The 23,410-nt window shown below is 37.6% G+C and overlaps 1 protein-coding gene across 2 annotated transcripts in view; it reads right to left on the bottom strand.

Annotated features, from left to right (window-relative positions):
- Positions 1 to 1,692: 1,692 nt before the first annotated feature.
- The window catches only part of ASH1L (ASH1 like histone lysine methyltransferase), a 57,059-nt gene continuing 35,341 nt past the window's right edge, over positions 1,693 to 23,410 (bottom strand). For both annotated transcript variants that reach the window (XM_062598160.1, XM_062598161.1), the window contains 21 exons: positions 20,812 to 20,885; positions 19,236 to 19,281; positions 18,896 to 19,004; positions 18,303 to 18,509; positions 17,147 to 17,293; positions 16,080 to 16,188; positions 15,740 to 15,901; positions 15,507 to 15,601; positions 15,105 to 15,262; positions 13,944 to 14,096; positions 13,434 to 13,488; positions 13,199 to 13,331; positions 12,453 to 12,701; positions 11,938 to 12,024; positions 11,360 to 11,450; positions 8,182 to 8,320; positions 7,434 to 7,606; positions 6,764 to 6,930; positions 5,906 to 5,946; positions 4,845 to 5,146; positions 1,693 to 3,958 (listed from right to left, as the gene is read on the bottom strand). In XM_062598160.1, the coding sequence (XP_062454144.1) occupies positions 3,867 to 3,958; positions 4,845 to 5,146; positions 5,906 to 5,946; positions 6,764 to 6,930; positions 7,434 to 7,606; positions 8,182 to 8,320; positions 11,360 to 11,450; positions 11,938 to 12,024; positions 12,453 to 12,701; positions 13,199 to 13,331; positions 13,434 to 13,488; positions 13,944 to 14,096; positions 15,105 to 15,262; positions 15,507 to 15,601; positions 15,740 to 15,901; positions 16,080 to 16,188; positions 17,147 to 17,293; positions 18,303 to 18,509; positions 18,896 to 19,004; positions 19,236 to 19,281; positions 20,812 to 20,885 (2,789 nt within the window). In that variant the 3' untranslated portion in view covers positions 1,693 to 3,866. The remainder of the gene's footprint in view (positions 3,959 to 4,844; positions 5,147 to 5,905; positions 5,947 to 6,763; positions 6,931 to 7,433; positions 7,607 to 8,181; positions 8,321 to 11,359; positions 11,451 to 11,937; positions 12,025 to 12,452; positions 12,702 to 13,198; positions 13,332 to 13,433; positions 13,489 to 13,943; positions 14,097 to 15,104; positions 15,263 to 15,506; positions 15,602 to 15,739; positions 15,902 to 16,079; positions 16,189 to 17,146; positions 17,294 to 18,302; positions 18,510 to 18,895; positions 19,005 to 19,235; positions 19,282 to 20,811; positions 20,886 to 23,410) is intronic.

Genomic DNA, 23,410 nt, shown 5'->3' with positions numbered 1-23,410 from the left:
GATTTCTTCTAAATCTGGCTGGCATAGGGCTAGTCCAACAAGACGAAGGGAACAAGTATGTTCAAAGTTAGAAAATGCCTACTGATTAGGGTTTATTTTTTTTTTTAGAATTTTGTATTGAACTACTAAACCTGTTGGAAATGAAGTGGGTTCTAATTGGAAAAGTAGTTGGACATTTGCCTCTCATACTATGGTATGGTGCAAAGGGATTCCCATCCAGCTTAAAGCAGTATAGTCATCTAGTCCAAATTTCAGGACCTGAGAAGTTTATAGCAGTTACTCTTAGGGTCAAGTTTTGAACCAGTGATTTGTTAATGACCAAGAACCACATTTCATCCTTCTAAATTATTTTTTCAGGGGCAAATGAAGACATATTTCCGCAAATGGGCTATGTCCTGTTTTGAGGATAAAACAGTTCTTATTTTATTCTGTTCTCATTTCAACATGTGCTCTCTCTCTTGCACGCATTTTTATTCCTAAACAAGGGACATTATATCTTAATTAATTGGAATGTTATTCAGCTTGCCTTAAGTAGGTTTGATTGAATTCCATAGATGCCTCTGTATTTTGGAAATTGGGTCAAGTCAGCAGGAGATAATCGAGGTACTTTTTCAAAAATATTTTTAAGGCATTACAGTCCTTGACATGGTGTGTCTGGTTTAAAAGTAAGATAATAAAGGTGTATGGGTCTGGCATGACATTTTAATGACAACACAGAGGCAGGCTAGGAAATGGAAGAAAAATATCAAGTTACATTAAAGGGGGTCACCAAGAAGCTATTTCATTCCTCAGTAACTAATGCTAATAGATACCTAACTTACTCCCCAAAACTACTTCTGAATCAGAGAAAGTTTAAACTCTAAAGGAAGATTTGAAGGGAGTGTATCTCATAGGTGCCAACCTTGACAGAGGGCATCAGAGACATGCAAGGCTGAAGAAGCCTTAGAAAGGATACAAATAATTAGAAGGGACCCAAAGTTCTAAATTTCTACATATCTCTGTTGTTGTGTTCCTCAGTGTCCTGCCATGTGCCAAGCTGCCCACATCAGAATTGTAGTATGTGATCAGGCTGATGCCTCTAAACAACCCCAAATCTCTCTCAGTCTTTCTATCTATTAGCATGTCTTTTCGGTGATGGTGGGGGGAATAACTCTCTACAGTATGAGTCACCTCTGATCTATCATTAGCACTGATGAGCACACTGCCTCCAGTAGTCCTGAGATACTCCAGTCTGGAGCTGGCAGAGAGCACGGTATCTGCTCTCTACATCGGCACTGGAGGCGCTATCTGTAGCTACTAGGGCTTTGCATTCTGGGAAACAGGCACTAAATTCATAGATTGAATGATTCACGTACTAACCTGCCATTATACACAACCACAACTCCACAGCCCTCTGACTCCCTAGCAGTGAATACCACAGCCTGCCGCTCCTGCTTCTCTTCTGCTCCTGTCTCTCCATACACTCACTGCCACCATCCTTCCCGCCATGGTCTGACCAGCAGCAACATCAGCAGCAAACCATATCCTCCCCAAATGCCATCCATGGTCTGGCAACTGGATATTCAAAAGGAAAGGGGAAACAACCCCCTTTTCAAGCAAGATGCTGTAAGAAAGTCAGAACATGTGATGGGGTTGTGGAGACAAAGAGGCAAGAAAAGAAAATCAAAGATGCATCAAAGAAAACCCCACAAGTCATCAATAGGAAAAGATTTTCCATTTAATACTAGACTCTCTCAGGATTGAGATGCAGGCTTTTTATGCAATTACATCCAATGTTAAAATTGGTAATACATAATTTACAAAGATTAACATCAAAACAATGATCTATTTAGATATGCTTTGTAAAAAGGAAATATATTAGCAGCATTTATTTTCAGCAATCACACAGCCTACACCCATGCAGACTAAGAGTTCATATCTATTTGCAATAATGTAGTGCTTCCTGGTCTTAAAACAGCGATCCTGGTGACACACTGGTCTTCTCATTATTATAAAATAACCGAAAAATAAAAAAAGTCATTAATTTCTACACCAGTAAGAAAAACAATTCTTTGCACTTACCTAACATTTGATTGTCTAAAAAACATTTTGTTTAGTCTTTCAACAAAAGAAAGATAAAATGACAGAGCTAGTGTCTCGCTTCTGTACGCACTTTATTTTTTTAAAAAGTTTTTAGTGTTTAACACCATTTGAGACAATGATTTCTGTTTTAAACTAAATGAGACAACTCAAGATTTTGGACATGCGATATTCCTACTACACGCACGAGTATTTTATACTCAGGGTTCCTGGTACTGTACAGTGCTTCTCTACAGTAAGAAAATATTCCAAACTATTTTCTTATTTCTTTTTTTTTTAATAAAATATTTTTTCTCAAAGGGTTTTTTCCTTTCTTTTTTTTTTCTTTTTAAATCAACACATAAAAGTTAATGGAATGAGTCATGTTCCACTAAGAGTAAAATAATTATAATAATAACAAGAATGTACATTAGGACAAGCTTGGTCCATTAAAAAGGAACATGTAACTACCGTATTGCTTTACATCCACGCAGCAGATATATACAACTTGGCACATTAAAAACTGTTTTTCTTATAAGAACATCTAAAACAGGACTGTATATGCATATGTACGTCCGAAAGACAAAAAAGCAAAGCCATTTTAAAGGGGCAGTGTACTACCCCCTCCCTTTGCCACTACCTGGGACTGACCCAGAGTGAGGTGACAGCTCCGCGGCTTCATATACTGGGGAAGGCTATACCTTGTAATACCGGGGGTCCTGCTACAGCACTAGTTTATGGTACATTATGGCAATCACAATTTCATGCGCTGAGAAACCAGTGCCTTGACTGTTGCTGTTGGGGATAATACTTTTCATCAGGGCAGAGAGAGGGAGGGGCAAAATACACTGTCTCTTTAAGAGACGGACATTTTAAGCTGTACAATCAGAACACAAGAATAGTGTTAGCAGTTGATATATTCTACAGTTCACAACAAATACTCGCTTTGAATACTGCTTGACGGTTCATGTAGTGAAGGTTTCCTTTTTTTTTTCTTTTAACAGATTTTAATTTGCACAATACACTAGACACACAAGAACCACAGCTTATCAAAAAAAAAAAAACAACAGCAATGGTGTTGTCAGGATTTGACTTGCTTTATAAAAGTTGTCTGCAGAAAAAAGTGAAAAAAATCACACCTCACTCCCTCCCCCTCCTAGATGCAGAACAAGTGCCTCAACCAACCAATTCTTCCTTATGCCAAGGTGACTGGGAAAATTTCTCCTTGCCACAGATCCAAGGTACATCTGTGTACGGGCTGGTCCACCGTGAACCTTTTGCACATTCTGGTATATTTCTCTCTTCTTTGAATTTGTGCAAATCAGAGGCCACAACTTTAGGGCAGCCTTTAATTTTAAGCCACTGGGCCTTCACCCTCCCATTTGAATTTCATTCCCTGGCATGGGCTGTGGCAGTGCCAACAGTATCTTGTACAATCACAGGTTAATTGGTGAACATGGGGAATATTCTCAGAGTAAGTCAGTCCTTATCCTTCTTTACCTCCCCATTTTTTCCTCTGAGTGGGAACAAAAATAAATTAAATTTGACCATCCTGGACAAATAACCACGAGGCTTTTCTCAGTACCTAACATCAATACAAGGCACGCCCAACAACACACACACCATAAGAGCACTGCAGAGCAGGGCAGGGCCACCTGCCAGCCCGGACATCTAAGTGCTAACTGTTTGTGTATTTGTCAGTTTTCTTCTGCTGCCTTTTCCTTGGCTGGTGCACAGGAGTTGGGCTCCTGCCCTCAGTCCTTAGCAGACCTTTAGTGGACTCCAGACCACAACTTCCCCTCATGGCATCACTTCCTGAAGCTGCTCTCTGGGATGGTGAGAGTGCGCCTCCTCAGTTTTCTTCCTGATCCTTCTTCCAGCAAGTAAGTGACATCAATAGCTGCAACAGACCACAGGCTTTTGATAAAAGAAGGTGATACTACTAACAGTTTTCACAGGTCTTTCAAGGATGATTCCAACCATAGCAACACTCAAAACTCAACTGGACAAGCTCCTGAGCAACCTGATCTAAGTAAACCCTACTTTGAGTAAGGGACCAGATGACTTCCAAAGATTCTTCCAACCTAACTTATTCTATGAATCTATGACTATTCTGCATTAACTCCCAGAACACGAACATGAGGCAGAAACGTGAACTACTGGTCTGAATGTAGCACATTCTAGGTTTTAATTGTGCCTGTTATCTAAATTGTCTTTAGATTTGTCTAAAAGTGTTGTAGCATGAGTAAGTATACACAAATCAGTTTGTGTGAAGTCTGCACCAGTAACCAAAGCAGAAGCTCTCTGAGCACCCTGGCTGGTTGAAAGGATGGCCTGTACTAAAATGTGGGTTGCTCTATCTCCACTATTACAGCTACTAATGACAGTGCAATTAAAGGTGACAACCACTACAACCACTGCAGCCTCATTTAACAGTTCAGACAATCCCTACTGACTTAGAAGCTGATTCCTTCCAAATTCTCTTCAGTCTTTCTTTGTATGCCCATTAAGTTTCTCAGTTGTAAAAAAGGAATGATGGGGAAAATTTGTCTTGAGAAAGTCTTTGCAATTACTAAAAATATTTTCTAAAATACAGTGTCTATAGTAAGAAATTTCGTTCAAATTTAATGCAAATTGCAATTATTGCAAAATAAAACAATGTAGAGAAAAATAATTATTAACAGCATCCACTATCAATGCATTCAGGCAAAAGTGTTTATTTTATCAACATGGTCCAAGCTAAAACCAAAGAAATGCTATTGTGTAACCATAGCATGAAACCTCACCGTTTTTCCCTGGGATTTTCTCTAAGAGGTTTAGCAGGATTTGATTAAGTCTCTCTCTCTGAATATGCCGCCTTTCCTCTGGAGTGCACAGCTGCTTTGTGACAGAATTGCTCTCTTCCACCTTTTTATCAGTTTCACAGCTCTCACTAGAGACTGCTTCTTTTTCTGGCTCTTCTAGGCTAGGCATCTCACTTGAAGTTTGCTCTTGGTTTCCTAATACATCCTCAATAAGTGGAAGAGAATCTTCTTCTGGGTTTAAGTCTTTGATTTGTGGTTTTGAGCGATCTGTTTTCCAGGATGACCTACAGCAGGAAAAAAGGGATTTAAATACTATAGTTTTTCAGACACTCACCTGAAAGGCTAATTACTAGTGAGTCAAGGACTCTTCAGTAGGTAGGGCACTTCTGGAATCTCTGTAATTTGACTTAAAAATAGAGACATATCTCTAAAGGGAAAACATGCATTCAAACTCACCAGTAATGATCTATGGAAGGCGAAGTGCCCACAGACTCACTTACATAATGCCAGATATAGCCTTTAAAAAATAAATTCTCTTTTTTTTTTAATTTCAATTTGCAAAGGTTTTTATTCTCCAAAATATTTGAGCTCAGCACCTATTGCTGTTTTTTTCCAGCAACTGTCATGGCTCCTGATGAGTATTTTTAAATTCTCTAACAGATTTGACAGAACACATCGGCCCTGGTTCTTATTATAATTCAAACATAGCCCATCTAATTAGGGATCTCCCTTCTGGCAGAAAGTCTGGATACTCCTGTGCTGGGCCCTAGCATCTCCCACATTCAGTTGCTTCTGCTAAATTTTAAAATGCCTTCTCTACTCTTTCATATATATGTTTCTAAGGAACATCAAGGTTGATTCTATACTCTGGCCCTACTTTCTCATTCTCTCTCATTCCTTTTAATCTCTTTAAAAGTTCAGAGGATGACTCTAAATAATTTAGATTTATAATTTCTTTACTACCTAGGGAAGATGGGCAGGAAACAATGGACACTTAACAAACAGGATTACCTCTTGTCAACAATCTGGTACCTAAGACTCACCTGCCTCCATTTCTCTTGTAGTTGTCTGGTACATAATGAGGCTGTAACAACAATAAGGATTTTATGGTTAATTCAGTTCACAGTGGAAGAAAGTGGCCTATCTGATATTCTGAAAGTATCAGTATGTGACTTGCCTATCTGCTACCATGGAAATACCACTGCATGGCTGACGTATCTCACGTGTTGGACTTGTTACATTTCAAGTCATGATGATAAAAGTCATCTTTATCTTCCCCACAGTAGATGTTTGGTCCTATCTCTAAACTCAGTACAAAATCTCTCTGTTTCCATGGAGAAAAGTGCTTACTTGCAAAAGATTTGCCATATCTGATAACTCTGCACTCAGAGACAAAGCAGCTGCCCCTGCTATATAGAAGGATGTATACATGAAGAATTGTTACTTCCACAGAGTAGGGGAAACAAGATAGTAAAACAAACAAATAAATCAGGTGGGGGATGGTAAGGTAACTTGTACTACATAATCTGGCTCCTGATGTGGTATTGCTATTTAAAAGTGAATTACGAGGTTTCTTCCAGTCAGAAATGACTTAATTGAAATTAACATTTAGATTTCTGTCAGAAACCATGATCTCCAAACTTAACCATCACCATCTATTCAACATCTATTTCATTTGTTCAGCATGTATTTGCCTTAGAACTACCTATTCTCTGTTTATACTTAATTTTTCCTTCCAAGTTTTCTTTCTAGCCATTATTTCCTCCAGTCTGTGTACACCCGACACGTCAGCTTCCTTAGGTTTACCAAGCTTTGTTGGGAAACAAAAAGCCAGGGACTTTCCAAGAATATATCCAAGCCTTCTGGTAAGAAGTAAGGAAGCTACTAGAAGAAATACTTACTGAAAAGTCTCTCTTGGGTGTGAGTTTCTTGGGGAAGTGGTCAAAGGCATAGGGCTTGGTGCAGACAGGATAACGATTCCGGTGGATCTTGTAGAAGAGATGAGCTGATTTATCAAGGCGGTAATCACAAATATACACATCCTGCTCCTTCACTCCTTTTGGCCTCCCTGCAGTTTCAAAACAAAGCATATTGAAAAAAAATATTAATCAGATTCAAAAGAGAACATACAGTATACCAGAACAAGGACACACCATACAGTATCAGAGAAGTATGAGCTGCGAGCTGTTAAGTGGAATGGTAGGTATTTTTGTTTCTCTCGATTCAGGATTGTATCTGTGGACACACTTCTATTTCAATCTAGGAGGAAAACCTGTACACTCTAATTAAATAATTCCCTAAATTTTACAAAAACTATTCTTACTGGCATTACTTTCTCTTCCTTGCCTGCTACAATCCCACTCTGCTGCTGTCTCCTCACCAGTGACCACTGGACAGGCCTAATGCAACAAAAGTGGCTGTCGCAGTGCCGAAGTAATACTGTTTTCTCAGCCCTGATACCCTGTAAACATTGGCTACTGCCTTCTTGCAGTAGTAACCACTTTAAAATATCTCCAAAACTATTAGAAAGCAGTGTTTCATTTAATTTCTCATCCTATTAAGTTTGCTTACCTTTGCAATAGGTGTATAGGTCCAGAACACAGCATGTTCCCACCACAGCCTCTAAGGGAATAATTTCATACAGTGGCACCCGGAAGAGCTCATTGTGATAAAACTTTCGAGAAGGGGAATGATGTGTTTCATGTGGACGGAAATAATGATGACCAAATGCAAACCGTTCTTCTCTGTTAGAAGGTGTATAAGCAAGAGAAAGAGAGAAATAGGGGAAAAAAAACATTTCTGTAATACAATTTCATTTAATGCCCTCCATTTAATTTTTAATTATCTATGCTACACTTCTGCACTGATTGTGATGAAAGGTAAAGTAACATGAGCATTACATGTTCAACTTTACCCCTTCAGGAAGTAGAAATACTACTAGTGTGATTTTGATGAACAGATCAGACTTACTATGCTGCTACCTATGGGGCATGTACATTTAATCATGTTACAGTGGCTCAAGAAGTCAGTGATGACTAGCTAAGCCACTTCAGCTGTCAGTATGTATTCTCAGTCTATTCCAACAGTGAGGAAAATACAGTTACTTAAACCTCTTATTCCTTGCTTAAACCTCTAACCTTACATGTTCACAGTTGTGGAGTACATGCAGAAACAAGTGGGAAACCATGATAGCTTTTGTAACTTAACCACGTTCAGCCCTGCATCCATAACCTATGACACGACTTCCACAAAATTACTGTGTTTTGACAGGTAGGAGGTATAAGTAATGTCTCTAATTCAAAAGATGCCTTGAACATACTTCTCATTTTTCCAGAGTTTTTCAATGCGGAAAATATCGAGTTTCTCCCTGTTGATGTGGGACAGCAGCCGATATGACTGCCGGACAGGGTGTCCATCTGGGGTTCTACGGCTGTCTCTCATCAGGTAAACACAATCACCTGGCAATAGGCACAAAATACACACCTGTAAAGAACTTTTCATGAGTCCAGCACACCAAAAATTAGAGAAGAAATTGGTTTCATTAAAACTAAAATGAGAGAGCTACCTAACGTTGAATTCTAAAGAGTGAGGCAAAACCAATGCAGAAGCCAGTAAAAGGAGAAAAGGTTACCTCGATCATTTTCAAGAAATTTTTACTAGCAAAGAATTAAACGTAACTTGAATTGTATGCCAAGAATGAAGATACAAACATGAAATAAATCAAGATAAATTATGATAGCAGAATATGGAACAAAGTTTGATTAGGGAAATATGTAAAAACTAGTGATATCTGCAATGTTGAAAGAATACACCTTTCTTTATTGGTTTAGAGAGAAGATACTTAGCAAAAAGGTTATTTTTAAGAAAATAAATAATTGACCAAAGAGCCACAAGCATTTGATTATTCCAACAGAACTCAAAAACTAGTTAGAGCTCATGAAAAGTACACAGGACTCAGGAGAGCAAATGGATCAAAACAAGCTGAACAAAATGACACACTGTCATGAAAAAAGCACTTACTAAGTGCAATCCCTGAACAGTCCCTGAACTTCTGTTCATTCTTTTGGCCCCATGTAGGAATTAACTGCTTAATTTCTCTGTTCTGACCTGTGAAATCAGGTTAAAAGTACTTCCTTTCTGCCCCTAGATTTTACTGCCATTCCCATTTATACAGTATACCTCTCCCTGTGACAACCACCATCACTTAATAAGGTGAAAATACACTGCTCTATCCAAAAAGCCTTGGGAAACACTACTATGGTACACACAGGCGCTGATGGTCTTTGCCTCACTTTCTCCTTTGGGGACAAAGCTTTAATCAATTATGTTCACAAAGAACCTGAAGAGTCTCAGAGGGAGAACACTAGTGAAACTCAAAAGTATTACTCAAAATGCCATTAAATTAAGTATGTAGTATTTTAAACAAAAAATTGTGAGGCCTCAAGTCATAAAAACTTTAGAACAACTACCCTGAGTAAGATCAAGGGCCATTTAGCTTAATATTCTAGCTACAAAAGTGACTGACAGCAGATGCTTGGGAGAAAAAAGCGTAAGAACAAGGCATGCACAGGAAAAGCTTCCTACAGTATGCCCTTCAGGCTTCCTTTAATCTGTGTTTTAAGGACTTTTAGAGCTAGGGGCTACAGCTGGACCACTGTGTTTAAATACGCAGAGATCTGTCTAGTCTTTTTGGAACTATTTATATTCTTGACCTCTCCAACATGCTGCGATAATACTTTCTGCAATTTAATAATGATTTTATGAAAAATACTTATTTTAAAAATATGTTGCCTGATAATTTCCTTGGTTGTTCCCTAATTTCTGCATAACTGCATTTTTCTATGCCATTCATGATTTCACAGACCTTTACTGTATCACCCATCCAAGTCATCTACATAGTCTCTGTTAACAGAGACATTTCATATCTGACTATCATCGACATCATGCTTATTTTTCCCATTTCTATGAATCTGTTTTTGAGATGGAATGACAAGAACAATACACAGCACACAGGAGAGATACACCATGAGATTACAGAATGGCAAGATCACTTTTTCTGTTTTATTTTCTGCTTCTTTTGTATTAACTTATTAAAATACTGTTTGGCTTTTTGATTCATGCTGAGCATTTATCTTATGTTTTGGGATGACTCATTTTTTTTTCCTGAATGCATACCTATTTCCGAGTATGTTTAGTTATGTCTATTTTTATTTAATTAGCAGGTTCAGTATCTGCTACTTCTGCAGCTTACTCAAAAGACAGTAAGGAACTATCAAGTGCAGTCTCTTGTCCGAGATTCATGAAGACCTTAGTTTTGTAACACCCCGGCTTCTAGACAAATTTAGAATTAAAATTAAGGAAATTCAATTATATTTTCGTAAATATAATCTAACAAATTTAGTATGAATTTAAAAGGTGCTCCTAAAGGCTCCTCACATACAAAAACTGTTTTAAGATTTTACACTGTCACACAAGTGAATGTGCAAGAATACAATACAATACACTGCACTACTTCATGAAGTTCGAATTTAAAACAGAGAGGTGACAAGCCTCATTTCCTGTAACTGCAGGGGCATTTGATGGCTACCATTGGCAGTGTGGTGTCTTTTGTTCTCTTCCAGTAGTACACAAAGTTTAGTCACCTAAGGACTGATAAAACTTGTCTAAATAAAGTCACCATAATCAGGTTAGAGGTATGTGGGTGAAACATAACGGGCCATCGCAATAATTATTACTGTGATATAAATAAGACTGTATGCTGCCGCAAAAAAACCCTGCTAAAACACAATTCATTGAAACAGAGACCCTAAAAGCAAGCTTAGATACAATCCTGGAATGTCAGCATTTCTCTGACAATGCAGAGCAACAATGAAAAATGACAACAGTATGTGAATTCTGGAATCTGCAAAAGATCAAAAAATAAAGAATGCAGCGTTCCTTCATTTTTTTTTAATTCCTTCAACTAATTCTCCACTTTCCTGAAGACTCCTATTTTACTCGTTGTCTAGCAGTTCTCCTAAATATTGTGTTGGCCTTTTTGTAACCTTGTACATATCTGTAAGAGAAATCTAGGAACAAAATCCTGATGTATGAGGCTATGTAGCTGTCTCAGGAAGGCTCAGGGTTCTGAAGCAGTGACTAGAATAGCCTTTAGGGAATAAACACACAAAATGCAGGATAGTGTAAGGACCATTTTATGCTAAAATCCTGAAGACCAAATAGCCTTCTCTGCTTTTGCTTCTGTTAACTATATGAAGCTGGCTTGGTATCCTCCCTTTCTAGCCAGGAGAAGACCCTTCTCTCTGCTAAAGGTAATGAATATTTCATCAACAAGCTGTGAGAACTCACGTTCATCACTGTGTGTCACTCCCGTAATAGAAAAGAGCAGAGTTTTCTACTTGTAACAAGATAAAAGCTTTTGAAACAAGGTGTCACCAGAAGTCTCTGTATATTCTTTACAGATGGAAATCATGGCAGTCACCAGAGTAGGCACGTACCTTGGCGCAGCAACAGATCATCCCGTAATAAACATATATAATAAACACAGCCAGGCTGGGCATAATGGGGACGAGGAATCATAGGAACCTCCTTCAGAAAAAAGTGAAAAAGACAATCAGTGTAGAACTGGGGCTGATATCCCTTTGGAAATATGCATAAAAAATGGATACAGAATAAGAACTGACACTTAATGTCATTGAATACAATACAAGGGTGACACATTACTAAGTGAGAATCTCACAGTGATTTTGCCAATCTCTTCAGCTCTGGCAAAAAGGAAGAAACTTTTATCAGTATACTCTTGTTCCTACACTGGTGCTGGTTTGATTAAAGTTGTTGCTGACAAATCTAGTATGAACTGCTTCAGAAATTTACTTTCTGCCTTTCTTACTCCAAGGGAGAAGCTAAGCCTGTGAACTGAGTTCACACTATTTTGCAAGCAACAAAGCTGAGAACAACAGAAATTCATTCATTAACTCAGAATGCTAGTTATACCAGCTAGCAGACAGATACAATAAATATAAATGTAAGAGCTGCTTCAATTTGTCACTGTAATAATGAAGAGATCTTTTTATACCCTGTTCACAGACCGAGGCTCACACTGCTCACACAAGTAGTGTTCAACATCTGAATTCACACCCATACAGTCACAGTGCTGCCAGACCTAGAAGAACAGATACATCCCAATTAGAAAGACCTGAGACGTATTTTATTTACAAACTGTATTCTCAAAAATGCTAAGGAGAGCATGAAAACAAGCTTCCCACAGAAAATGTAAGGCTTTCTTTGAACTATTTCAAGCTACATCAGAAGATTTCTATGCAACTGTTTGTATATAAACCCATAACTGTGGAAATTCTGCTTGTATATAGACAAGAGTTGCTGGCAGTTTCAGAAAAATACTAGCTTCTCCATATAGAAGTATTAATTTCCTCTATGAAAACAGAATCTCTCAGTTCTTTTGGAGAGGAAAGGAAGATCTGAAGAAGTAATTTATGTTATCAGCTATGCAGAAGTTGCTGCTGTAAGTTCTACTGCTTATGCAGAATGGAAAAAGAGCACTAGGCTCCATTCTGTGTTATCCTGCCTTACCATGCACTTTTCACACTGGATCATGAGTCCTTCATCTTTGTAAAGGCCACAAATGCAACGGATCACATCTTCGTCTTTCTCATGCCCATTTTCTTTTTCACAGACAGATGTCTCACTGCTGTCAGCTTCGCTCGCTGTTTCTCCCACAATTTCATCAATTTGGGCAGATGCCTCATGGCGAGCGTTATAGTATGCCTTTCGCAGCCGGCATACGTCACGCCCAGTTGGAGACTTTCTGCCATAATACTTCTGAATAAAAGCAAAACAAAGAAACAAAAAACTTTCATTGTTTGCACAGTCCATGCTTTTGGTGCATTCCTCCTATCTGTATATGTACTCCTCAAGGGTTGTCTTTGCTAAAGCTGTATCTATCAACATAGTATATGCTTGTCCATCTACCTCCTTATGTTGAATAGCAGGTCCCTGTATCTTACACAGACCCATATGACACTGAAGAACAATGTATTTCTCTCAAAAAGCACTGAAATATCCTTAAGTAAGTAATTCATGCATGCTATTCACCTTCTGTTTGTTTGATCTAAGGCAACCAAAAAACACAAAGAACAAGCTGAAGCACTTGGATTGTTATAAAAGTCTGTTTCTCAGAAAAGGATTATCAGAGGTTCTCTCCCTCAAAAATATTTTCCCTCTTTCATTGCTGTAAGAAACTTTGTCAGCAGACGTACTAAATTAGGATATATCCCTATTGTTTATGCAACTAGCTTTAAGACCAGGGATAGCCTCACCTCTGCATTCCGGAAGACCTTTAGCATGTCCCCATCAAAAGCTTCCACAGTTTTATAATAGCCAGTCAAGATCTGTTTCTCAATTGTGGCAAGGTCCAATGGATCAGAGATCTTTTCATAATAGTCTGCATTTCTAAAGTGAGAATGTATGCAGAATGTCATTTTCACCAACATTGCAAAGCTATGCAAATCCATTATAGAAAACAATGGGTTCCTCTGAGAAGCAAGTACTTACTTTTTCTTTGGGGGCAGGTTCAGGAGGGGAGCTGCAAGAGCCTGCCTGGAGGAATCTGTAATGGGAGCACGCAGTTTAGCAGCATTTACTTCAGTGAAACTTCAAAAGAGAAATAACTAAAAAACTTTCAACTTATATTGTAATGGCTTGTTTACTATCCAAGGCACAGAGAATTGAAATGCTTTTCAATTTAAAAAGCTGGTTGTTGTGCTCTGACTACATAAACCAAAATGGAGGATAGCTTACTTGCAATTCTTATAATTGTACCATTTTGCTGAACCAGTGAAAAATCAACTTAGCAGAACAGAAACAGCTGCATTCCCTAGCAGTAGAGGAAGGGGTTGCAAATAAAGCGAAGATTACTAGTAGCAGGAGAAAGGAAAAAAAGGAAAGCGTTATTTAAAGTCCTGAAATAAACTCATTTAAAAAATATTTTCTATTCAGAGTGTCTATTGTTCCAGAGGCTAAAAAAGTCTCCACGTAGAGTTTTTAGGAGATTATCACATTCACCTTTATACGATATAATGCTATCACATATTTCCTTGAAGATTTGTGCTAGGCGGGCAGCACGAGCCACTTCAATATTTTCTTCAGCTGCAGCCAAACGCCGTGTTCTCACAGAGCGGGAGGTCTGAAGAGCTGAGAACTGGGTCATGAAGACATCTGAAACAGGGCAACAAAGAATTATCTCTAAGCAAAAATTTAGTTCAAGATCAAATTAAAGCATCTACTCCAATCCAGCAACTCCACTACTAACTATATACAATTAAAATTCACATTTTTTTCTAAGCTACAATAAAATTAAAAGATTATGTTCACAAGTATGCTTTGGCTGCTTAGAGCTCATCTAAATGGTTAAGTTGGGTATCATTATTTTATGCTGCTGGAGTAAACACAGCATATTACTGAATTCACCCAAAGTATTAACTTTCCAACTTCTCATATACCTGAGAGTGGGGACCAAATGCTGCACAGCTGTGAAGATTATAGTCCTCTGAACAGAGTGCTATTTTGGTGCAGGTTTAAGACCTTTCTTTTGACAGTCATATTTTGTCCCATTCCCATAATGGACTGCATGCCAAAAAACTTTGTTCTCTAAAGGCCTGAAATCCTTTGAATTATGAGGATAAATGAAAAATTTCAAAGTCAATGCAATTGCTGCTTGTCTAGAGATACAGAAAACAGAGAATAGCTCTTATCCTTAAGGGTCCAGTGTTAAATACCATCTTCCTCCTCTGATAAATCACGCTTGGTGAAAAGTGAGAAATGGCAACTTCTACCAGGAGTTGAGAGACATCAAAGCTGGCACAGGAACACAAAGGAATCTAGCAATTAGACAAATGCTCTCTATTTCACAAACTTCTAGTTCTCAAAAAAAAAGAGCATCAGGTGTTTCAGAGGAAATTGTAGAATCCCATAATGCAAAAAGAAGAGTACAGTGAGAGAGTTTCTGCTTTATCCTGCTATGTAAAGACAAGGACATACATTCACATACAGTTATATGCATTTTTATGCATGGCATTCCCTTTATGAATTAGAAAAGGTATATGGGCCTTGTAGTAACTTTATATTTGATTTACATAGAAAGCTTATTTAAATTCTTTATGGACATGTCATATAGGTTCTCAAAGGAAAAAAAGTAGCAACCTGAGGAACCTATGTTGGCCTCACCAGATTTGATGTTGCCATCATCCCGACAGATTCCATTCCAGCGGTTGTATAATGATGCAGTATGGATATTGTCACTGACATGCTTCACTTCCTCCTGTTTTTGTCGAATCTTCTCCCAGTTTCGTACCAGAAATACATGGTGTTTTAGCACAAAATTCCTAGAGAAATAAAAAATACATCCAAGAATCATCTTCCTTCTCTAAGATTAATACCTCAATGTGGAGAAAAGGGCAGATATCCATAGGTATATATATAAAGTCAGCAGAGAGGAATCCCACCCTAACTGGCTATGGAAGAAAGAATTTAATCAGCCATTCCATGATGTCCTGCTGTCTTATTGAAAAAATAATTTATTTTCACCTCTGCATTTCTAAGGAAAAGTCCACTGAAATCATTCCTTACCTCTCTCTGTTAGACATGGGCTTCATCTGAAGCTGTGGTGTTAGCCTCGTTGGTGCGTTCACACTTTCACTGGGTTCCTCTGCCATGTGACCCCTCTGAAAAATAGGTAACTCTGATAGGGAAAATTGTGCCAAGAATGCAGCAAAGCCAGAAATATATGCTTTTTGGTCTGTTGTCACAAACTATTTTCCTATTAACCTTTACCCATTAAATAAGCTGGCTTCAGTACTTACTCTCTTCTTCAGTTTGTGCTTTGACTTCCTTTTCTCTTTTGACCGCCCGGGCCTCCTGTGAGTGGTCACAGGTTGGTTGTTTTTGCTTGAAAGTCCATTCATTCGCTGACTCTTACCCCCAATTATTCCTCTGCATTTGTCAAAACCACATTTGCAGAGTTGCTCGGGAAAAAAGAGAGATTATTTTAAATAAAAATCAAAACATTTAAATTATCTGTCAATATTATTAAGCACCACTTCAATCAAATGTAGCACAGTAGGTTTTGTTAATCACCCTTCAACTCTATAGAACTGCTTGTCTTTGGTGAGTTTCATCAAGGTCTCGTATTGTGATCCTTACCTGTTTTTCAACATTAAATGAATGAAAATTGTAGTCATAAGTCAATTCAGTACCAGCAGGCATGTCTTTCAGTGCATACAATCCAATCCGGTAGACACCATTAACAGACCTAAAGAGAAAATATAATAAAATATTCTCAACATTTAACAAGAAAATAGTCTTTGCCCATGTAGTAGAAGTGTTAAGAGACAGGAAGCAACACTTTTGCTGTGCCCTGAATTAAACTTTTTCTTCATTTCTACCATTCTCTTACTTATCTCTCTTACAACAAACTTTGAAAGACAATAAAATGTCACACACAAGGGTACACAGAGTACTGTGCTTACGAAGAGCAGGAAGTTGAGCTTCAAACATAGAAGCTACAAACTATATTAGCTATCAAGACAGAACTACCTTTCAATTGCCAAGAACTGAACATCATAGCTCATTTCACAAAATACATTAAAAAGTACTAGCTCTCTAATTCTTTAATTATTTTTATGTTGGATTTTAATATTTTAAATCTGATTAGTATTGCTTAAAACCACTAGAATGATCCAAGAATTGCAAGCTCCCCCGTTTTGCTGCCAAAGTAGCTGATTTCTATTATGCCCATCTGCTATTTCACTGTAAGTCATTCACTACAAATTTCTCAGAAGCACTTCCTACTAGTCTGCACTGGATTTCTTCTGATAACACAGTACTGATATGAACACATGGTGTGCTGAAATGAGAATATTCCACTGTTTGCCTACTTAAAAAATATATCTGAATTGCCAGAAGGAAAGAATATATGCATAGGTTATGTTATGGCATTATCTAGGCTTCAAAATTTATAGCAGGTTAACAGTATGACAAACACAAATGTTGGATCTGCCTTGTCGGAAAACTTAGATCCTACCTCCAAAACATCCACTACTTTAAAATACTACAGTACTTATGCAATGCGAGCACGCAGGTTAACACTTTTTATTCTGTTCAACTTGCTTCTCCCCATTTTTAGATCATTTCCTTTCAGCTCATCTGGTTATCTATAATTTAACCACTAGTATACCATTGTCCCAGCAAAGAGAATATATTTTTCTTACCATTTCTGCATCTCACAATTAGGATTACAGCTGTGGTTGATAAAACGAGCTTCATTGCCCATACGATAGCTATCTATCACCATTCCACTGTCTAAATTCAGGCAGTAATGATCACTGTGATTATGGTACTGTTCAATCATCCGGTTCCTAGGAAGCAACACAGCAAAGTTATTTGTTATTCTGCTTGTTGCTGCAAAGTGAATAGGGAGTAACAAAGTAATAGTGCATTCAAGAATTCTGAGAGAGGGTTTTGAAGAACAAAACAATTATGATGCTTTGTACTTTACAGAATCTTACACCTAGAGATGGAGGAAAACCATTATAATACTAACAAAAATAAGGCAAGGGTATTGACAGAGCTTGAATTAGAATTCAGAAATATGTTCTCTTGGAACGCTCCCTTTTGGATTCTGCAGATTATTAGTATACATTTCATGCTGATAACCTGTGTATGGAAGAGAAAATGCAAGTACACCCTCTTTTGTGTGTGTATGTACACATGTGCACAAGTTAGTTCCTCCCTTTCATTCTCTGGAGCTGGACACAACTTCTGGAGTTTCATCCTTGGATTACAGCTACCTCCTTTTAGTAATAGAGGAACAGTGACCAAAAAAAAGAGAAAAAAGTCAGTTGTGTTAGCACCTATCTCTGCAGAAATTGTATTTGTCTTCTGATAGAGCTCTAAGAAAGCATGTCTCTCCAACCTCAATTGCCTTACTATGCAGCTAACATGACTACGATTTCTTTCTTCCATTGTTATTAATGCATCCACTTTTCTTTGTCTTCCTATCTATCTGTAAAAGCTCGTTTCTTTTCCTGCCCCATTCTATCTTCTGAGTTATCCTGCCCAATTAAAATCCTGCATAGTGCTCATAACTATATTAAATGCAGACTCCCTTGCAACATTTGGCATTTACAGAACAGAAGTGGCAGATGTTGCTTTGCATATACTAATCACTTCTCTCTATTTGACTGAGAAAAAGTTGGTTGATCAAAACCACTAAATTCTAAGCCTTCCTTTTGGTGGCAGTGAACAGAAACACATTCTTTTTCTCCCTTCCTTTCTCCTTTATCTCTCTTTAAGGATTTTCCATCAATGATAATGCATGTCATTTATTGAGCCTTCCATGCCAAAGCAGCAGATAAAAATTTCTACCTGAATTCTTGCTCACTAACAACTTCTCCCAGATATTCAATGATAAATTGTCCTGCTTTTAGGGGTTCTTTGGTACGAATACCCCATCCTTTCTCCTCAGCTCGGAACCTCTCCAGGCACTGCACCCATTCATGCCTCTGTATCCGCTGGTTACAGCACCGTTCACCACAAGGGCAGGTGTTTGGTGAACACTCCGCAAAGATCATCCTACAATAAAAACCAAAGAAGTTAAAAGAAGACGTACAGCATGCTTCTAGAGCTGTCATAAAAAAACAAAATACCCCTCTGTTAAACAAAAGTCATTGAAGAACTAAAACACTTGTTTTCTAGGTGCAATTCACACAAAGATTCACAGCCTGGCTCCCACTGCTATTTAGGAGCAAAATGGGGCTTTTAATTGGATTTCCTTTGAAGAAATGCAGGGAGAGCATACATGCTTACGCAGCAGAAAGTTACCCTATATGTTTCTGTAATAATACTTTATTTTACTGGGTTTGCGTCCAACCTGATTCTCCTCTTAGTATAGCATAAGTTTATGTGAAATAACACATTTATTGAAATTCTCTTATTACACCGTTCAACATATTTCTAACCTGTTAAGACAGTCCTCTACACAGCCCTTTCCATTGTCATCCTCTGGTTTCTTACAATTGCAGGTAGTGGCCTCATAGCCAGAAAGAGGTTTGACATCCACATAAACATCTGGAGGGAAAAAAAAGGGGGGGGGGAATTATTTCCAGATGAAAGTCAGAACTATTTATTTACAATATTTTCACTCTGATTACACAAAACAGAAAAGGTGGTGAAAGTATCTTCAGTAAGACAAAAGCATGATAGAACGGAGGGATGTCATGCGAAAATTCCACAGTTACACTGCTTAGCGTAAAGCATATTGACACATTTTAGTAATAAAGAGAATAAGAATTTACTTACTAGAACGGATTTTTTTATAAAGTGGGACATCTGGCTTTTTATACAACTAAAAGGAAGAGAAATAAAATTTTAATACATTGCATAACTCCAGCTGGTAGTCAAAAGAATTACAGAAAGGATGTTCTGTTCATATGCAAAAGTTTTGTAATAATTACTCAAAAACTTATCTGCAGTCTCTTCTTTCAGCTCAGGCTATGATACAGAATAGGTCAAAAAGTGTGCCTAAATAAGCATATCTTGAGCTATGTGAGTCAACTGAGCAGTTTTTCTAACGTATTGTTTATTTGAGCAAAACTAGATGGAAAACAGCATCATGAAGGCTACTCTGAGACTATTCTGAGCAATGCTGTTCTTTTCAACACCGAAAAAAAGGATAATTATTTAAAACTACTTTGGAGAATGCATCTTTGGTGGATTTACAGCATGAGACTTAAAAAAGTGGAAAGGACAAAAAATAGGGTTATCAAAACTGTATCTACAGGTAGCAGCCAAGAGAAATGTAGATTCATTTTCTAATTAGAATAATTTGCTCTGCAAAGGGAGATGACAGGAGGTAAAAGTGAAATTTAGGTCACTTTTGTAACTTTATATATATTTCATCCTTTCAAAAAAGCTTTAAAGAGTAATTTTGAAGTATTACATGTATGCACATTTAAGTGCCTTAGTATAATTCCCTCAGGAATGAGGTATGGTAGACAGGTATTGTATAACCGAATTATTTTGTAAGGTTTCTCAATATTGTAGACAGATAAGGAAAATGTCAAGGAAATAGATCACATGTATTTACTATTTATGTAATGTTGAATAGATAAGATAGGCAGATGTAAGTAATCTTCAATACATTGCAAACAACTCTCCTCAGCTGAAATGTCAATCTCTAGCATTACTTTAAGATTAAATTTTGGTAGTATTACAAAGAGTAGCTGGAGCCACAACCACCTGGGAATTTGTCTTGCTCATTTACATGCTTAGGTTACATGTCTCAGAGCACTTTTTTGCTGTAGAGCTGGAGACAGATTTATACTCCAGCATTAAATCCTGTATTAAATCACTTGTTGGAAACTTCTCAGGAAGACAATATTCCTATTTTTAGGTCTGCACATATTTAAAACTCTTTAAAAAGAATGCGACTGTTAAACACTTTCTCTACTTCCTCCATATGAAAATTTCAGCTTGCAAGTGAAAAATAAATTACACTCTGCTGGGACTGATCCAAGAAAAATAAGGCCTGAAATTTCTCAGTACTGTTGGCAGTACATCTGAATTCTCCTGAGGCGTGTCTAAAACTAGATCATGGCAGAAAGTAGGCACACTACCAAAGTAAAAGTCTACAGTAGAATTAGTGACTTCTTACTGCAGAAAGCCACAGGATTGCTATTTTGCAAGAGAGAGAAAAAAAGGAAACTATTCACATTAAATACATATGCAAATCCTTTTTTTCTCATACAGTAGCAGCAACAAAAATATTCATCAATATACAGAATATATAAGCATAGCTATCATATAAGAATCCTGTTATTTTCTTTCCATGACTTCTTAACACAATCTTGGCACCTAGAAACTTTTTATCTTGTACCTGATTGTGTTTCCATTGCCAGAGGATGTCGTAAGGCAGTTGGAAGTCAATTCTCTTTTGTCTCAGATACTTTCCTGAAACAAAAAAGTCTGTAAGTTGTACACACTCATACTCACATATCCCCAAGAGGGAAAAGCACTGCTGCTATTACACTGATAGGGCCTCTAGTCTCTGAAAGTCAAAAGGCAAACAGCAGAACCCTCAGAGAATGTTTTGTTTATTAGCAGGAACTCAGAAAAAAACCCTCCATGGTGCTGTTGTCTGCATTTCACTCCATTGTCATAGTGAGGTTTAACATTTACAGATACTGAGTAAGCTCCTGTCTTAGATATGGGACAGACTTGCTGAGGTAGGTGACAGACGGGAGCTACATTCTGCTTTGATGACTGAACTTTAAGGATGTCAATAAACTCTTAACAGTTACAGTTAAACTCTTAAGTGCAGTGCCAGAAACACTGCAGGTGTTCTCCCACAAGGGGTCACTGAATGTGAGTTACTAAAAAGACAAAACAGCAAATAATTGACAAAACTGAACAGCTCTGTCACACAGTGAACACTAGTAAATTCTATGTAGAAATCCCAAAGAAAGTTGGTACTTTTGCCATAATTTCTCTGTCCACGTGAATTCAATGATCTAGCACAGAGAACAAGTATGTACAGAAAAATCTTACATTCACAATTCATATGAGGCGGTTGATCGTAGTACTGTCTTACTCCCCCCACCCCAATCTGTGTTGAAAATAGGCTGTTCCGATAACCTTTACCAAAAATGACTTAAGAATCAATTCAGACTTTACAAAGACATTCCTGTTTCACAAAGCCTTCAGGATGATTTGTATTTTCATCAATAACTGAAACTTGTTTTAGACACGAGTTACCTTCACAATAGATTTTATCTCTATTCTAAAACTTACTGCCACACTTCCTTCCTAAGAGAACGAAACGGACCCATTAAAAACTTGTTTTATGTTAGAGCTGGCGTTTGACACAGGCACTATGTTACTCCTAGCTAAGACTAAAAAGTTCTCCTATCACTTTATTGGACTACTGCTTCACAAAATTGCAGTGAGAAGAGTGATTAATGATGAGGTTTCAGCCTAATTTTCCCAGGTTTTCTAAATGTTAACAAGTGCCTTCATGTTCCTCTAGCAACAATCTGTGGCTTCATGTAAACTCACATGCATACCTTCACCACTGAGGAAACTGGAAAATAAAAATTGTAATGTTTTCTTTACAACTTACTCCACAATTACTTCTTATTTACAATGCTTTATTCATCCATAGCAGGTTCCAGGAAAGAGCTAAATCTGCTGGGAATTTTCTTTCACTTCTATGACCTCAGTGGGCAAAACAAAGGGCTCTTTTAAGTGCCCTGGCACCATGCCTGGAGTATATGGAACATCCTCCAGCCCTCATCAAGCAGGCACTGGTACAGATATCTGGTGGAGTCCTAAACCTTGTAACTGGTCTGTAGTTACACTACTCTCCAGCTACCCAACACAGAGCAATTAAAACAGCCTTATCTTTATTGAAGAAGCTTGTTTGCATCTGCTAGTACAAACATACTTGAGGTCATGGCCTTGTGAGGAGAGAAGAGAACAGGACTACTGCATTGCAAACTGAACCTGAGCATCCCAACAGATAGTTCAATCATGCGACAGAGTTATATGACCTAATTCAAAAAGGAACTGAGAAAGTTGACATATTTGGGAGAACTTAAATTAACACCTTTATTTCTGAAATCTGTTCCTTAAAAATTACAGTTACTGATTTACAGACGATCTGTCAAATGCTTCAGCTGCTATTTCTTCTCTGTGAAAGTTGTATACAAAGCACAAACATTCTGTTAAACAATACAAAGCTATTAAACATTTGTATCTGATGAGACAAATATTCCTACTGAACAATATAAAATTTCCCAAACTGGCTTTGCATGACTGTATTTGAAATGCGAAATGACAGCACTTTACAAGCTGAAACAATTATCTTAAAAGCAATAAATCAACCTTGGTTTGTACTGGAAAAGAACAAGATCTGCAGCACCTCTAGTTTGGGACTTCATGATCGTTCTCTCAAGGCTGTCCAGTCTAGGGGATTAAGAAATGTGGACCAGACTTGTGAATAGCATCCTGTAACTCAAGGAGTTTGAAATGCTCATACTACTTTTAGCCTATGGTTTCTTTCTGTAGAGAGCTAAGAGGATACTTACATCTCATCGATGTCCTATTTGAGATCTCAAAAAAAGAATGAAGACTTAAACAATGTTTAAGTTTTTCATTCTTCCTCACTTTTACCCACATTTAAAGACAGACAACAATTAATGCACAGGGACATGGAGGAATTTTATTATTGCTTCTTTAGCTTTTGAGATTTAATAAGTGGTAATAATCATCACTGGCTTCTACTCTATTGTAATATTAGGTTGAAAAGGAAATTATTGTACTGCATTTAAACAAAAGTATTATGGCAGTTAAAGCAGGTTTAAAACTACACTGGAATCTTCTTATGGTAAACAAAAAATGAAAACAAAGTTCAAATAGCGACAAAAGAGTCTCTCTTCAGTCAAACTTTTGCACTGAAGAATGCAGACGAATGAATA

Source organism: Rhea pennata, chromosome 31 (assembly GCF_028389875.1).
Source record: "Rhea pennata isolate bPtePen1 chromosome 31, bPtePen1.pri, whole genome shotgun sequence".
Lineage (NCBI taxonomy): Eukaryota > Metazoa > Chordata > Aves > Rheiformes > Rheidae > Rhea > Rhea pennata.
This window is presented reverse-complemented; position numbering and strand designations above follow the sequence as displayed.